The following is a 15,536-nucleotide window of genomic DNA, read 5'->3' on the forward strand; positions in this document are numbered from 1 at the left end:
CAATCTCATGAGCAACTTGACCATATTTACAAATCCCACATGTCCACCTGCCTTAGTAACAGGGTGAAGACAGTCACAGCATCTCCACCTCAAATGTGGAGTTACGTGTGTGCAAATGCTATGCTTTAAACCTAAACTCCACAGAGCAGTGGTCTTTGTGCACATATAACCTGTGTAAATTGATTTCATATTTTAAATTCTTGCTACAAAATTTACCAATATAGCTAACACTTCATTTTTAGAAGAGATATATATATATATATATATACCGTATATATATATATATATATATATATATATATATATATATATATATATATATATAGATATATAGATATATAGATATATATATATATATTGCAGTTATAGACTCTATTCAGTGTGCAAAAAATACAAAAAAGACGACAACGAGATAACGTGGCGGAGGACGGGCACCTACATTTTGCTTTCACTCCTCCTCGCGCTGTCATGTGACGATTGTGGCGCACTCCGTCCGCGACCTGTGCAATGCAGCGATGGACAGTTTACTACTGTGCAACACTATTTCACAGACTGATGTGGTTACGAGCACGACAGACCACGGCCAACACGAAAACATTTCCATTTGCTTTGATAAAGAACTCGTCACAGTTTGACTAATACTGACAGGTGATCGAAAGAGACGCATTAAAGGAAAACTATAGCAATAAGTGCCTAGCACCATTAATGGAGGCTAAACAAAATTGATTTCATAGCTGCTGGTGTCATTCTAATACCAGAACTGGTATCAAAACAGTTTCCAGCCATAATATTCTGATTTAGTAATATGCATTATACCTTTTAAAACCTGTTACACAATAATAGCATGCAAAAATCAAACATATACACCTTTTCACTGCCACAAAGTAGGAACTTGACAGTTTCTCTCCCTTCGTGGCAATAAACAGTCTGACATTTAACTTCAAGTGTACATACGCAATGACAATCAAGAACGTGTGACCATAAAGAGAGAAGTGCATTTTAATGTGACCCGATGACACAAGAAAAAATATATACAGGTCACGATATGTAAAATTAACTCTTCATATCTTTATATATGTTTAATTGTTTCTTAATTCATGGGCAGACCAAGGTTTATTCACTGCTGTGTTCTCCTCTATAAAAATAGTTTAATCGATGATATCCACAAGCACCACTTCATCTCTGCTCAAAAATTGCACAATCAAAGAAGTCCCTGGGTTACAAACCTGCTACTTATCCAGGGATACACATACCTGGATAGATCTGAAATGTAAACAGTTTTAATTTTAAATGATACTTTTATCAATATAGACACAATTTTCTACCGTGTATATATCTCATTTACACTTAAGAGGAAAAAAAAACTTCTCAGGTATGGTCTGCTGGTGTGGTTCAAAAAACTAAAAATCATTACCTATCTAATTTAATTGTAACATACAGTTTTTGGTCCCCATAGTTGGAATCTTTACATTATTAGTTAATACCTAGCTAGCGAATATGCCTGCAAAATTCTAGCAGTAATGATAAAAATTGTTACAGCTGTTTGGTCAGTTGTAAGTCTCTATGTTATGTGCTAGGGGTGTTGATATAACCGAAATTTGTTAGTGGGTACCAATCCCCCTTATTTTTTTTTTATCATTCTCAATCCAAAAAAGTAGAAAATTTAAAATCTAAACTCAATATAAAGCCTTTAAAAAACGCCACAACACACACACTGCTTTCACAAACCAATCATACCTGCTTCTTTTTCCTTGTGTCTTTTGTTGACAGTTTGTAGCCACCAGGGTCATGGCTAAAATCATTAAAATCATTAACCTTTGTTTTGATAATCAGACGCCATGCATTTGGGGAAGTAGCAACTACCTTGTTATAAGATATTCAACTAGAGATTGGTTTGTCTATCTGTTTGGTTCATCAGACTGTTGTTGTCTGTTGGTTGGAAAGAAGCACTTAAAGGCACTATTCTACAGTTTGCTATGAACCTGGAAGTCCTGTAGTATAACCTTGTAAGGGCACCTCACATCAGACTTCTTAACTTTGTTTTTTATCCCATCTTCCTTCACTCTCCCCAACCAGTCACAGCAGATGGCCCCGCCCCTCCCTGAGCCTGGTTCTGCCGCTCGGTTTCTTCCTGTTAAAAGGGAGTTTTTCCTTCCCACTGTCACCAAAGTGCTTGCTCATAGGGAGTCATATGATATCTTGGGTTTTTCTCTGTATGTATTATTGTAGGATCTACCTTACAATATAAAGCGCCTTGAGGCGACTGTTGTTGTAATAAATAAAATAGAACTGAATTGAATTAACAAATCTCCTGGACTCCAACCAAAATCACTTCAAACCAAATGACTGTTAAATTTAGATTTCTCACTGAGCAGGTCCAAATCCTGTCAAATTCCTTACTGACCCTTATTAAGGTTAGTTTTCATAACTACAACTTAATGTAGTTTTGTAATGTCATGTTTGTGCCTAAGAAGCCTCAAATGTGACCAGATCAGTCACCATTAAAGCAGTTAGACTAGCCTTTCAACCTCTTGCTCCATTAGTTCTAACACCCCACACACTTACACCCAACACCTGGTATTTCAAAAACTTTTTGATCCAAATGTGCTGCTCCTTATCAGAAAATGAAAATATCAATATCATCTAAATGTGAAGTTGAACTAGAGAAGTCTTAAAATACAGGAATCCAATCCTCTGTGTGTATTCAGGCTATCTTATTTTGAAAGTGTTTGTGTGTTTGCTCTGGCCTTAAAATAACCATAGCCAGCAATGCAGGGTGGTTCTGTCCCATACTGGGCTTTTTTTCTGTTCATATTGTTGTTGCTTCACTGTTTCTATGCATTTGTTAGATGATTACGAAGCTTAAGAAATCAATTTAAGAAATGCACACTGGTTTGTTTTTGTTCAAAGAAGTTAAAACAAGTGTGGTAGAGGTCAGGAGTGGCCAACTATAAATACAAAAACTTGATAGCGGTGAAGCTATTTTATATTTGGCTTCTTCATTAAAATAGTGCTTGCGTCTAGAAAAAAATACAGAAACTTGTGCTGGATTGTTTTAGCTTCAGGACTAAAGAATAATTGAAATCAACATTGCAATGACAAATTTTGTTATTTGTGTTTTCCTAAATATTTTGTGCCTTTGCTTTAGTTACTCTTTTAATGGAAGTGTTGTATTCAGAATCCAATTCACTGCACAGCTTTTTGCAACACTTTGGGGAAACTAGTGAGGCTGAATTCTGTACTAGGACAGTTTAGTTGAATATTTACTGCTGACTTCTGCAAAAGCTTCTGGCAAACTTTAGCTGGTGATGAAAAGTAAATTGGCTTTTTAAACACAGAAATTATAATAATAACAAAAGAGTAATAAAATGACTTTTGTTTGGCATAAAAGCAATGTTTAGATTATTATCCAATTTTAGCACTGAATATTTTAGTGCGGTGATGACACTAACCGGTATGCTGTTTTGAGCCTGGTAATAGTGTCTGTTCGGGTGTGTCCACAGTACTGTTACTGGGTGTGTGCTGGTGTGTCTCAGCTGGGCTGCTGGCTGAGAGCGGGCCAGGCCAGGGTTACATTCAGCTGCTGGTTGTGCTGGATCAAGGATGTGTGACGGTAGTGAAGGACGAGCTCTCTCAGTGATGAGTACAGGTTGTAGGGCTCAGCGAAGCCGTATCCCGTGGACGTCCTGTAAATTACACAGTGTTTCACTTCCCCGTCCACACTGTATGAGAGAGGAAACTGATTATTTGGTATCTACGGGATTTATCTACAGAGCATCCAAACATTAAGTACCTAAAACACTCACACGACAGAGCAGGCAAAGGAGCCTCTCCGAGTCTGGCTGTCTCTGATTAAGAATGTCCCATCTCTCTTCCCTCTCAGCAGCTCCTCCGCCTCCTTTCGTCTCATAGCACCAACGTACCAGCTCCTCTCCTCCTGGTGGGTATCATCTGCTAGGGTGTATGGGCTAGCCGGTGGAGAGGGAGCGGTATGATGATTTGAAGCAGTTGTGCTCAGTTTTGTTGAGTGTTGGTGTTAGTATCGATCATATGAACCAAAAATAGCAACATGGGTGGCATGATGAGCCACATATACAGTATGTGTGTTGTCAGTGAACATGCCTTTGTGACATTTTACTCCAAAAGATTTGACTAATGTGGCCACAGGCCAAGAGAAAAAGGATACTTACTCTTCTTCTTCACTCCTAATACCGAGCCAGTCATTTATCTGGCTCTGCCTGGTGCCTTGTTGAGTTAGCCAACTGAAACATGGACAAAAAACAGTTGGAGTGCTGTTACATGTATATCAGGGTAATTTCCAGGATTTTTTTTTTTTTTTAAAGGAACACCAATGAGTAATCAGGCTATTTGATCAGAAAATCCAAATCAATACAGAGCAGTAAATTGGTGTAGAAAACATTAGCTATGATTTTCAGACTCACTGGCATCACTTTCGCCTAATACGGATGGTATTCATAAAAAGTGCCGCTGTAGAACATTGACTTTACTCTTTAAGTGTTCAGTCCCTTTACTTAAAGAAGGATTGCGACCACTGGTTAAGTAATAGTGCAAATCTTTAAGCATCAAAATATACTTAAAGTGCTAAAAGTATAAGCACTTATTACAAAGAAGCACACACTTTGTATTAGTGGATGATTATTGATTCACTAATGTCACTTTAAAGTTTAAAAAGGAGATTATTTCACCTATATGCTAGAAATCCAATCCAGATCAATGACATCGATCAAAGGGTTACACAGTAAAAAGAGAGATACAGTATTTACATGTTTGTTTGTTTTTTGTACTGCCCAGTAAATTAAGTACATTTACAGTTGTGCTTTAGGCTAACTATATTGATACTTGTTCAGGTTTACTTCGTGTGAAAGGGCAACAGTTGGCTAGAAAGACACGCACTACCAATCAGGCTTATGATAAAGCTCCATACCAAGCATAGTCGAGCTGCACAGCTGTGACAACATGGAGAACAGCTGATTTATTTTCTATGTTTATAACGCAGCTGTGTTATTGGTATGTGATGAAATGTAAGAATCAGATTGAGATACTCGTTTGACTGTGAAGTCACAACACGCATCTTCCAGTAGCTGTGACGCTGTGCAGGACACACTGTGTTTTGTCTTTCAGTCCTTGCTTCACTGACGCACTGATTGTAAAATCCAGCCCTGACACCAATGTTTAAAGTCATAGTTTGGCCCATGCTGATACCGATCTCTTGTTATTTTGGAAATTTTGGGACCTAAATTGGAACCACTGTACAACAACCCTAAACATGGGACAGTGAAGGGTTGAACTTACACCAGGTATTGATCTCTGAGCTTCCGGAGCTCCACAAGGTCAGGCTTCAGTTTGTTCATTTTCCTGTCGACCTCCATGTGAACCAGTGCCTTGTTCCTCAGTTCCTCCTCTAACTTCTTCTTGCTGCTGTGGATCTCTTCCACCCTCGACTGTAGTTCATCTGAATTGTTTTGAATTCTGAAAGTAAAAATGAAGGAATTACTCAACTAATCTAGCAACTATTATTAATTCAACTTGTTTTTAAACAAAAAGTGGAAAACCAGGTGCTTTGTGAACGTACTTCTCGGATTCTGTACTGCTGTCTAATGTGAGGAACATGTCGATGTATTCCTTGCTGTAGCGCTCTTGGGTTTCACATTCCTCCTCAAAGATCCGAATGATTTCGCTGAAAGCTTCAATGGCAGTTCGCTTGCTCTGCAGTTCCTAGGAAGAAGAGAAAACAAACCGTTTGTTTTTAAGTCTTTAAAGGAAAGGGCTCTGAAAAGAAAGGATTAAGATCATGTACCTGGGAGGTCAGATTCAGCTCCTCGAATAGGCGGTCATACTCTTTGCTTTTTTCTTTGTATTGATCCTGAAATATCCTTAGCTGTTCTCCAGCTGCATCAATGTCAGCTTCCATCACAACCTGCTGCTATATGCACAAAACAGTAAAAAAGGATTTAGTCTGGACATTAGCACGGCGGTTTTGTTCCAATACCAGTAACAGACCATGTGGTAAAAGTCTTCAGTTGATTACGTCTTGTTGCGATGTTGTTGTAATGTAAGAAAACAAAAGTTCACAGTTAAATTGCCCCAAAAAGTTTACCTGCTGGTTTCTGGATATTGGATAGAGTAACCGTGTATCCAGTTTAGAGTTGTACTGGGCCAGTGACTTCTTCTGGTAATACTGGATCAGATCCGCTACAGAGGAAAAAGCCAGTGGCTCAGAGAAGCCGTACTTGCCGCCATTATGGAAGATTTTAATTAGTCTGTTTGAAGCGTCTTTTCTGCAAAAGTCAAAGGATAGTTGTCCCATAAATAACATGGTACTTCTTGTCATTTTAGGCTAGCAAGTAGGGAGCTTTGTTCCCCATTGGAGCCTCTCCTGGTTCTGTTTAGTCACTCTCGCTTTTCCTGACAGGAGACTTTTAGATCTCTAAAATGTGTGTGTGTGTGTGTGTGTGTGTGTGTGTGTGTGTGTGTGTGTGTGTGTGTGTGTGTGTGTGTGTGTGTGTGTTCTTTCATCCAAATGTAAGATGGATGACTGGAAAAACACTCGTGAAACACATCTTGTGGGGACAGGGTGTTATGTTGCTGAACATTGGAGTCTACGCCAAACTCTAATCAACAAAGCTTTATATCTGAAACCTGGTCTGTCCCAATTCCGCTAAAATTAGAGCGAAACCACAAAACGTATAAAGTTACACTTTAAAACCAGTAAAACTAAACTTAGACTCCGAGACCAGGAAATAATAACTAGCCTTTGACTACAATATATATATTTAATTTGGGGTTAACTTTGTTTTCACATACAGACTACTGATGACTGGTTGCAATGCAGCAATAAAACTTATAAAACCTAGTACAGTCTTTAACTAGTTGTGTTTGATACACTTTATGAAAGTGTAGCCATATGCATACTTGTCACTAATCTTCTAGTAGTTACCTTAATGTCAGCGTGTATTCTCCTTTAATCCTACTGGAAGCATCTCGAACCAGGAATGTACCATCAGGAGTGTTTCTCATCATCTCGTTTACTTCCTCTCTGAACAAATCAAATGGACATGAAGGTTTCTGTTAATTATAACGGTCGGAGGAAGACAACGTCAATAAAATTAGATATGCTGTAACAGTGGTGTTGGCTGAAAGAAAGAAAAAGTGATAGAAATATAAAGTACCTTGAGATGTTGCCCCAGTACCACTCTGCTTCAAAAAGCTGGTGGTCATCAGCGCCGCAGTCACATTCTGCCATAGCTTTGTATATTTTGTTCTCTGGATATATTTCTGAATAGAAAAAAATGCAGTTACATTTTTAAGTAGGATAAAACATTTTACCTTAATTTGAAACAAAACTGCTAAGGAGTAAACAGTCCGTTGCAAATATATTGGAGCGCACCTCCTTCCTTGCTGCTGTTGGTTTTTCCTGGAAGAGACGTACCATCATTATGATCATGAGAGGAAAGGTCCTGCAAGAACGCTGCCAGGGTGTCGGACTGCGCCTCACTTTCACTTTGGCCCATTTCACTTTCCAAGAACTCTGAAACATCAACCGTAAAACAACCCAGCGTTACCCTCCCTGCCTGTTCACATCAGTCTGTATCTGGCGATCTGCGCTCTGCGGCCGTTCTGCACACACTGCCGTCCTCCTGACTAGCTGCTGAGAGGTTGATATCGTTGTGTAGCTTATTCTCGCACCACGTGGGAGACCGTGTCTAGACTAGTTCGCTGACAGGTGACAGTGTCTGACTGCCTAAAATACCAGAACTGGCACTCCTCGCTCAGGCACACTCGGCTAGACTCGTCGCTGCTTAGTGCCCGACCTCGCCTTGCCTCGCCTAACAAACAACAGCTGTCTACAGCGAGATGCAATGTTGGCCTGAAGATCCAGAGCTGATGCTCCACTGTGGCTGCTTGTGATTTTTACCCCGCCGTGTGTGGTTGTGTCAGTGTTACATTAGGATAGCAGGGAAACGTGAGACCCCGTCTGTCAGGCATATTCGGCAATCATTACATTTATGTGGGAATTCTTTGTGTTTCCCAGCATGTAAACACACACACACATGCAACACGAGCACTGAGTGCAATAAGAGGTGTGCTCTAAGCAGTTGACATAAATCGTCCCCTCACCACTTGTGAAGGCATGCCTGGAGATGCTTGAAATCGTTGCTCCAGAAAGAGCTGTGTGTTGGGGGAATCATACTTATACTGTTGTAAAATTAGAAAGGTCGTCAACTCATTAACCCAGGGTCTACACACAGTGAAGCTCTGTCAAAACTTGCCTTGTATAAAAACCTAATAAAAGCTGTTCAACTAAAAAAAAGCTGGATAGTAGATGGTAGATTCATTAACTTTAGGTTTCTTTGCTTTATTTTCCTCCTCAACGTGGTGTAGCTTGTAATGTTTAAAAAAAACTATAGCAATGGTGTTGTGTCATAGCGTGAAAAACTAAGCCCACCTTTACTGCTGCCATAGGAATTAAGAGGGTAATTGGCAGCTAGGTGCTGCTAATCAGATGCACTTGATTAAGTGATCATCAATGAGTGCGAGCGCCTCTATAAAAGCAGACGTTTTGATAGCTTGCTGGTTTGGCGCGTTCGAGTGTGTTGACGCAGTACCACAATCTTCTTAGGAGGAGACATCCCAGCAAATTCGCCCAAGGTCAGACTGCTCAGTGCTCGCAGAAAAGGCAAAAACACAAGTTTGTTTGGAAGGATTGCCAGGAGAATGCTTCTTCTCTTTACCTGATTCCAGTTAAAAGTCAACTGGTCTTCTGGGCTAAAAGTGCTGCTGGCTTTTTTACACTTCTGAAATGCATGTTTTGTTTTTTAAATAAAGGCACTGTAGCATTTCTGCACCTTTGAAGGTCCACTGACCTGGGTGTGCCAACTTCCCTAAACAACTGTGTGTAGAACTTGAAATACTATTTGTAGTATTTTTGGAGTTCAGCAGAAGCAAAACAGAGCACCATGTCACTCGGTCTTAGCGCATCGAAGGGTAAATTCTGCCATCTGCTGGTTCCTTTTTAAACCATTCCCTCATGTTTATAAGATTGGGGAAATCTGCAGTCAGCTGGGACTGAATAAGCGATTTGTATGAGTGATGAAACGTTTCTCCTACTGAAAACGCTATATCCAGATGAACAGAATCAACCTTTGGAGACATGCCCCACATGTTGCAAACTAATCTTAATATTTGGTTTGATAGTGTTTCAACAGCCTCCAAGCTTCCTTAAGATGAAAGTGTTTCAGCCTCTGTCCACTGGCTCCTAATAATTATCTTTTATTGTGTAATGTACCCATGAAAATATTTACAAGCTAATAAAAGTCCATATGTTTGGGTCAAACATAAGCACTTTTTAATCCCCAACTTTTTTCAGCATCTTTGAGCCCTCATAGCGTCAACATTAGCTAACCGCATGAAAGCCTCAGACCTGACAAAAATATTTAACCTGTCTGTCTTTGTTTGGTTGGTTTTTAAACTTTACATTTGTGTCATAGTTTCATTAGCGAAACTTAGCCAGTATAACCTATCACATAGAGTGATGGTTATACACATTGATACTCCGGTTGTTTAAGCTGTTTTCTGGACGTCTTCAAGCAACCTAAAGAAGTCCAGACGCTTTTCTTTGCAAGCTCCTTTGACTACGAGAAAACTTAATGTTGAAGATTTACCTTAAATGCACTTTTTTCACATAACAAAGTGGCCGGTCAACAGAAATGACAGTCCTCGTCTTCTATCCTTCGAGCCTCCTGATTCCTTCTGTGCCAAAATATTTTTTTAATTTGGTCATTTTCACAGAAGTGGTTTTGTTTGTTACCCCAAAAAGAAGAGAACCCAGCATGTCTGTTCTTTTTTGTTGTTGTCGTTTCTTGATCATTCTGTCATCTTTTTTGTATAATTGCTACATTCATAAAAAATTATATTACTGTCAAATTGATTTTTGACATTATAAAACATTTTTATGTTTTATGTTTTAATCTTACCTTGATCTGCTGGGTGAGACTCAGGCATGATAGCCATGGATATGTCTCCCTGCTGTCGTGATTGGTTAAACATTGATGACATCACCACAGGACATACTGAACCGGTCTCAGGATTATCCCCGATTTGGTTGGTGTTCTCATTTGTGACGACAGCCTCATCCCTGAGATGTAGCGATGCTAGTGATGACGTTGGGTAATCAGCTGGCTGAAGGTTGTCGTCCTCTGTGCTGTGCTGTAAATTCTGATCTGCCATTTTGAAAGCGCTAACTTAGTATTGTTGTTGTGCAGCTAGGATTTATTGAGAAGGTGAAGCAGCAGGATGTCGGCCCCACAGTGTGGTTGATCACATACTATCAGCTTACAGTTATACTCATGGCTGAGAAGAGAGAGGGTGGCAGTGCAGAGTTCATGGCTGCCCAGTGTTGTGGAGGTAGAGCATGTTCCTCACCTTGAGTCTTGGTTTTAAGCATATCATATAGTAGATTGATGGCACTGCCAATAGATCCAGTTTTCACTTCCTTATAATCAGTGGAGTTTTCCTTATTCAGGTGCTCTTGTGCTCCGTCGCTGTTTGCTCAAAGGGGTTCATATCTGGGCGCAATGGAGAACAATCACACTCTACCGATATGAGTGCTTCTTATATACCTCAACACTAGTAGCTAAGCTGTAAACTGCTAAAGAACAGCAGGCTGAGGAAAAACTGCCCAATTTGTGCTTCGAGGACCCGTGCATCATCTCATCTCAGGAAACCTAAATTAGAAAAGGCACAAATTTTCAGTTATTCTGACCAAAATCCTTATACACATTACTTCATAACTATCCTGTAAGCTATACACCTGTATAGCTTACATTTTTTCTATGGATCGGTAAGAGGGAAACTTTCCAGATTTCCTGGGCCAGTGTGCATTAAACTAAGAACTTGTTTCTGCAACCAACAGCAGTGCAACAACAAGTAATTTGTACTGTGCATGGCAGGGAAAGGAGACTTATTTAACTTTTTGTGAATGATCAAATTCAGATTTATTAACTGGATCTGGGACATCACCTCCCAGGTCACTGGGAGTCACTATGGCAGTGACACAGTGAATATCAAACAGACAGCCTTAGATGTTCATTGGAAGGTTTGCAGTTTTCAAATTTTGAGATTTGTACACATTTGCAGAAGATGCTTCAGTCAAAATCGTTGCTATCTTAAATTTGCTGCAGTATTTAGTTTTTGTGGGGTTTGTTTGCAGCCTTATATCTTTTTTTGTTTGTTTGTTTGTTTGTTTGTTTGTTTTTTGCTTGGTTTGTTTTCAAGAAATTCGTAAGAAGAAGGAATACTGTGACTAATTTTGCTCCGTCTCACACTTTCGTTGTCGCTTGCTCCGCTCTGCTCAGGTCGGGACAGCAAGCATCAAGGCTTTGGTGAGAGTAGCATTGCTTCAAATGTGGTGTGAGCAGGTAAAAAAATAAGCGTCGTCAATTATTTTACTGGTAAATGCAGTCAAAAGTGTGGCATTTACTGCAACTATTGGCAAAGCCAGTGGTTTTTGGACCTGTTATTAATACAACTGGCTGAATTTCACTGGCATGAAATGATATTTGGTAGCCTTTTGTCACTGCTAGACCTCTCAGTGTAAACACGTCCTGCACATCGTTGAGAGAAATTTGAGCTGTGTTTGGCAGTACTGCGAAACTGTGCTCTTAAAAAATGCCACTAATTCTTTTAACGTTTGGAAAAACCCATTACTTACATATGAAGTGTTCAGTGCGTCATCTGATGAGTCAGATGTACACATATCAGCTGTGAGGGCTTGAAATGTGATGCAGCATGTGAAAACCAGGCTAAATGTTCATCTCTAACATTTTTATGTGCAGATTTATCGTTTATTTTTTAACTCGCAGATGTTAACTTACAACATCTGTCCCTTGAATTATTGTATGTTAGAAACAATGTAAGTAGAAATACTCAATCTTAACACATTCATCAATAATGAAACTTCTGATTTAAAAAAATCCTCTAGGTTTACAAGAAAATGGTAAATTGACCACGAATCGCATAACATTATTTCCACAGACAAATCCTGAAAAGCTGCCTACATTACTGAGGGCAAATTCCCCAGGTTGACGTTTGGGGCTGTACTTGTTAGGACTTGGGTAAAAACGATGCGTTATTTGCAGATTTTTGCTACGCATTCATTGAATGAAATGAATGCAAATGTAATGTATCAGTCAACACTAGTGTGTTTCTCTCATGCACAGAGACACATACACAGACCAGTGGAATCGAGAAAAGTAAGTCAAATCATAAATAACCATAAAATAAGGGGCAGAGGTCCCGTGGGGTTATAAAGTATATCTTGCATTTTTTAAAATTTATTAATTTTTTTCATTGTGATGAAGTATTTTGACTTGAAAAGCTCGTTAGACAATTGCAACAATTTCTGACACACTCGTTTTTACAGACGTACTATCATATAAAAACACCAGCGTGTATTTTAAAAAATAGTTTTTAAAAAAATTTTATTGCTAAAATACAAGGCAGCGTGAAATCCTCAGCACTAAATGGTATCACCCTGAATTATTCAAGAGATACCTGGTGAGATTTAAAAATACATCCAATTAAAAAACATTAATATTATATCAAATATTCAACCATTTATGTAACAGATCTTCATATGTAAAAGTAGCTCATTTGTGAAAATACTGATAAGGCTGCCTACAGTTGTGTTCTTTTACAAGACCTTATTTAAGGGAACTAATGTGACAATACCACATAGTTGACCTCTTGTGTTTATCTTTGAATTAAGAATTGAATTTGTTTGCAAATGTGGCACATCATGTTGTGATGAATAACGTCTTTGACAATGAAGAGATTGCAGTTGCTGTCATTGTACGCTGCAACTGAAAAACAAATCAGCTTCATTTAATTTATTATACTAACAAAACCTTAGTAGTTATGAATGTGGTAAAATGAGAAGAGTGATACTTCTCATTTGACCAGATTTTAAATATATATACTGATTTTTTGTTATGTCAAATTTAGTTTTTGAGATTACTTAGAACAGGGGAAAAAAGCATATGTAGTTACTAAATTGTCAAATGTAATGTGTCCAAGTTATGCAACATTACAGACATTACAGATTTTCAGACCATTGAAAATGGCGTTTTACGCGGTACGCAACCATCATGGATTGATGTTCACCGTACATTTTGTCGATTTCCAGTTGAGATGAGATACTAAACATGATTTTGCCCAAACTTACAAAAGTGTCATTATTGCATCCAGCCAGTTTTGTCATGTTTTAATACTTTCCGGACCCAATCCATCTGGGATGGCACAGCTGTACCATAACCATTTTTTTGGTTTGCAAGTCAGAAAAATGTCCTATCTGAAAAACTAGCAATCTTTCAGTCGTGACCTTATCATTTACGCCACTTGAAACGCCACTGACAGTGGCCAGTTTGGTCTCACAAATATGTTGCATTACACAACGTCTCATACTTTCACGTAGTCTGCGACAGTTGGTAATCAGTCCAACGTCTCTCAGATAGTACTGGAGAAACTGATCATATGTTACCGGTTTGGTTTTGGTAGTTTTTTGGTTTTATTTTAATTTGGGGGAGGGGTCATTTTGCAGCTTAGCTTGTGTTTTTAGTGTCTTATCAATGAATGTTGAACCCCACAACAAAAACGAAACAGCTAATATACGCCATTTTTTTTCTTCAACGCCTTCAAGCTTCTCATCCTGTACCAGAGCTTCGACAACGAAGAGACGTGAAGGCTAAACGTTAACAGAACTTTCAAAATGGCAGCTTCTGGTAGAACTAACGTCCAGAGAACCTGAAAAAATGAAAGATCATTATCAAACTTGGATGTACAGGAGAGTACGCACCTACCTGGGCTCAGACAGAAGGGACCGGGCGACATGGGAAACCAGTGTTTCATCGGTATCCACGAAGCAGCGAAGAGACGTGGCTGGACGCACACGTGGCTCAGATCAAACCAACCACTGTCCTCGGTCCTCACGCCATTCTCTGTCCCTCCATCCCCCTCCAACTCATCCTATCCCGTACAGCTTCTCCTCCTATGTCCTCCATCTTTTAAAGATCCTCTCCATTTGGTAGTTAATGGTCCCCTCTGAGTGCCATCTTTTTCCCACGCTGTCATTCCTCTGCGTTTTTCCTCTCCTCTTCACTAAAACATGTCCTCTTAAAAAATGAAGCCTTCTTGAGACATTCCCCCAGTTTGATTTTACTTTCACGTGCAGAGCGCAGGAAAAACTCCACTGATCAGTGGGGTGCAGTGAGGAAAGAGAGGGGGGGGAAAGTGTCTATAAAAATATAAACAAATATGAAAAGCCTAAATGTACAATGTACATTTCAGAGCTTATGCTGCTAACAGAAAAAGCAAAACTAAAAGAGCAGCACTGTAACTCTTTTGCACAGTTTGACAGCGCGGTGTGGCTGCACACTGGGGGGACAGAAGCATGAGAATGAGTCGGTGGGAGAAAAAACTCATATATAAATAAATAAGGGAAGGATGCCACTGTTGCTACACAGAGCGAGGGGCTTAGTATTCTCCTGAAATCCAATTGGTCGGCTTGTTGCCATGTGCTCAGCAGACAACAGAGATGCTGCTAACAAATCAAGGAAATGTTCTAATATTAGACTGTATGTATCTAGGCAGCAGGAGTCCCTGACCTCTCAACTCCGCCAGCGTTACTTTCCACTTCACGGATCAGCATAATGAAAGAAGTGGTGTGGAAGTAACTGGTTATAAAAAAAAAAATGTTACGGCACTATAGACAAAACAACCCCCCTCCCCTCACCTCCACCACCCAAGTGCCCTCGTGATGTCCCAGCCAGCACAGTTACAGTAATGGGGAAAACAGATTCATGTTCTCTCTAGAATTTTTGTATTTGCCTTTTAAAGCATTTTGCTTCTACCTACAGTTTGCACATGGTGTTGATGAAACTTATATATAAGCAGCAATGCAGCAAATCAGGTCCATGCATTAAAAATTAAACAAATTGAGTGCTGAGGGGGGAAAAAAAATAAAGATCATCTGCAATTGTGCCCTATTTACATTTGTGGTATGACTGATGCTCAGTCATCTCTCTAATATGTCTTAAATTACACTACTACTGCATTTCTAGCACATTCAACAGAGTTGGGACAGTTCCTTGTTCTAGATGAATTTGTGCTCATTATTAAAAGCAGGAAACAGAAATATTCATATCATAAATATTATTATTTAGACTTCATAAACTCAAACATTGTTTGGTAGTTAGAAAGGGGTGTGATGTATTTGCCTTTTTTCTGTTTATTTGGAAAATATGATTTCCTTAATAATATCAACCATTTTTAAAGATGCATTTATCTAATATGTTCATTATTTATCTTGCTTATCGCCCTTTTATGCAGTCAGTAATAGGCATCAGATTCGATGCATGCAAAAGGTCTGAAAAGCATTTTCCTCTTTACACATGGCAGGTATTATTTACTGTGATGTGCTCTGGTCTGCCTGTGCAGGGTTGTATTCATTTCAGTTGTGA

At 39.2% G+C, this 15,536-nt stretch overlaps 1 protein-coding gene across 4 annotated transcripts; it reads right to left on the minus strand.

Annotated features, from left to right (window-relative positions):
* Positions 1 to 1,550: 1,550 nt before the first annotated feature.
* Positions 1,551 to 15,122, minus strand: LOC113006762 (phosphatidylinositol 3-kinase regulatory subunit gamma-like). Of its 4 annotated transcripts, none has more exons than XM_080290203.1 (12): positions 13,878 to 15,122; positions 9,996 to 10,745; positions 7,409 to 7,549; positions 7,191 to 7,296; positions 6,959 to 7,057; positions 6,119 to 6,299; positions 5,819 to 5,944; positions 5,594 to 5,736; positions 5,314 to 5,490; positions 4,191 to 4,262; positions 3,807 to 3,968; positions 1,551 to 3,686 (listed from the first exon to the last, which is right to left on the minus strand). In XM_080290203.1, the coding sequence occupies exons 2-12, from the start codon at positions 10,246 to 10,248 to the stop codon at positions 3,533 to 3,535; spliced, it is 1,614 nt and encodes a 537-aa protein (XP_080146329.1). In that variant the 5' UTR covers positions 10,249 to 10,745; positions 13,878 to 15,122; the 3' UTR covers positions 1,551 to 3,532. The 4 variants fall into 4 exon arrangements, with proteins under 4 accessions (XP_080146329.1, XP_025998714.1, XP_025998712.1 ...); XM_026142929.2 differs by having other exon boundaries at positions 1,551 to 3,722; positions 5,819 to 5,941; positions 13,878 to 15,118; XM_026142927.2 differs by having other exon boundaries at positions 1,551 to 3,722; positions 13,878 to 15,117.
* Positions 15,123 to 15,536: the final 414 nt, after the last annotated feature.

The sequence above is a fragment of the Astatotilapia calliptera genome, chromosome 15, assembly GCF_964374335.1.
Source record: "Astatotilapia calliptera chromosome 15, fAstCal68.1, whole genome shotgun sequence".
In the NCBI taxonomy this organism is placed as follows: Eukaryota; Metazoa; Chordata; class Actinopteri; order Cichliformes; family Cichlidae; genus Astatotilapia; species Astatotilapia calliptera.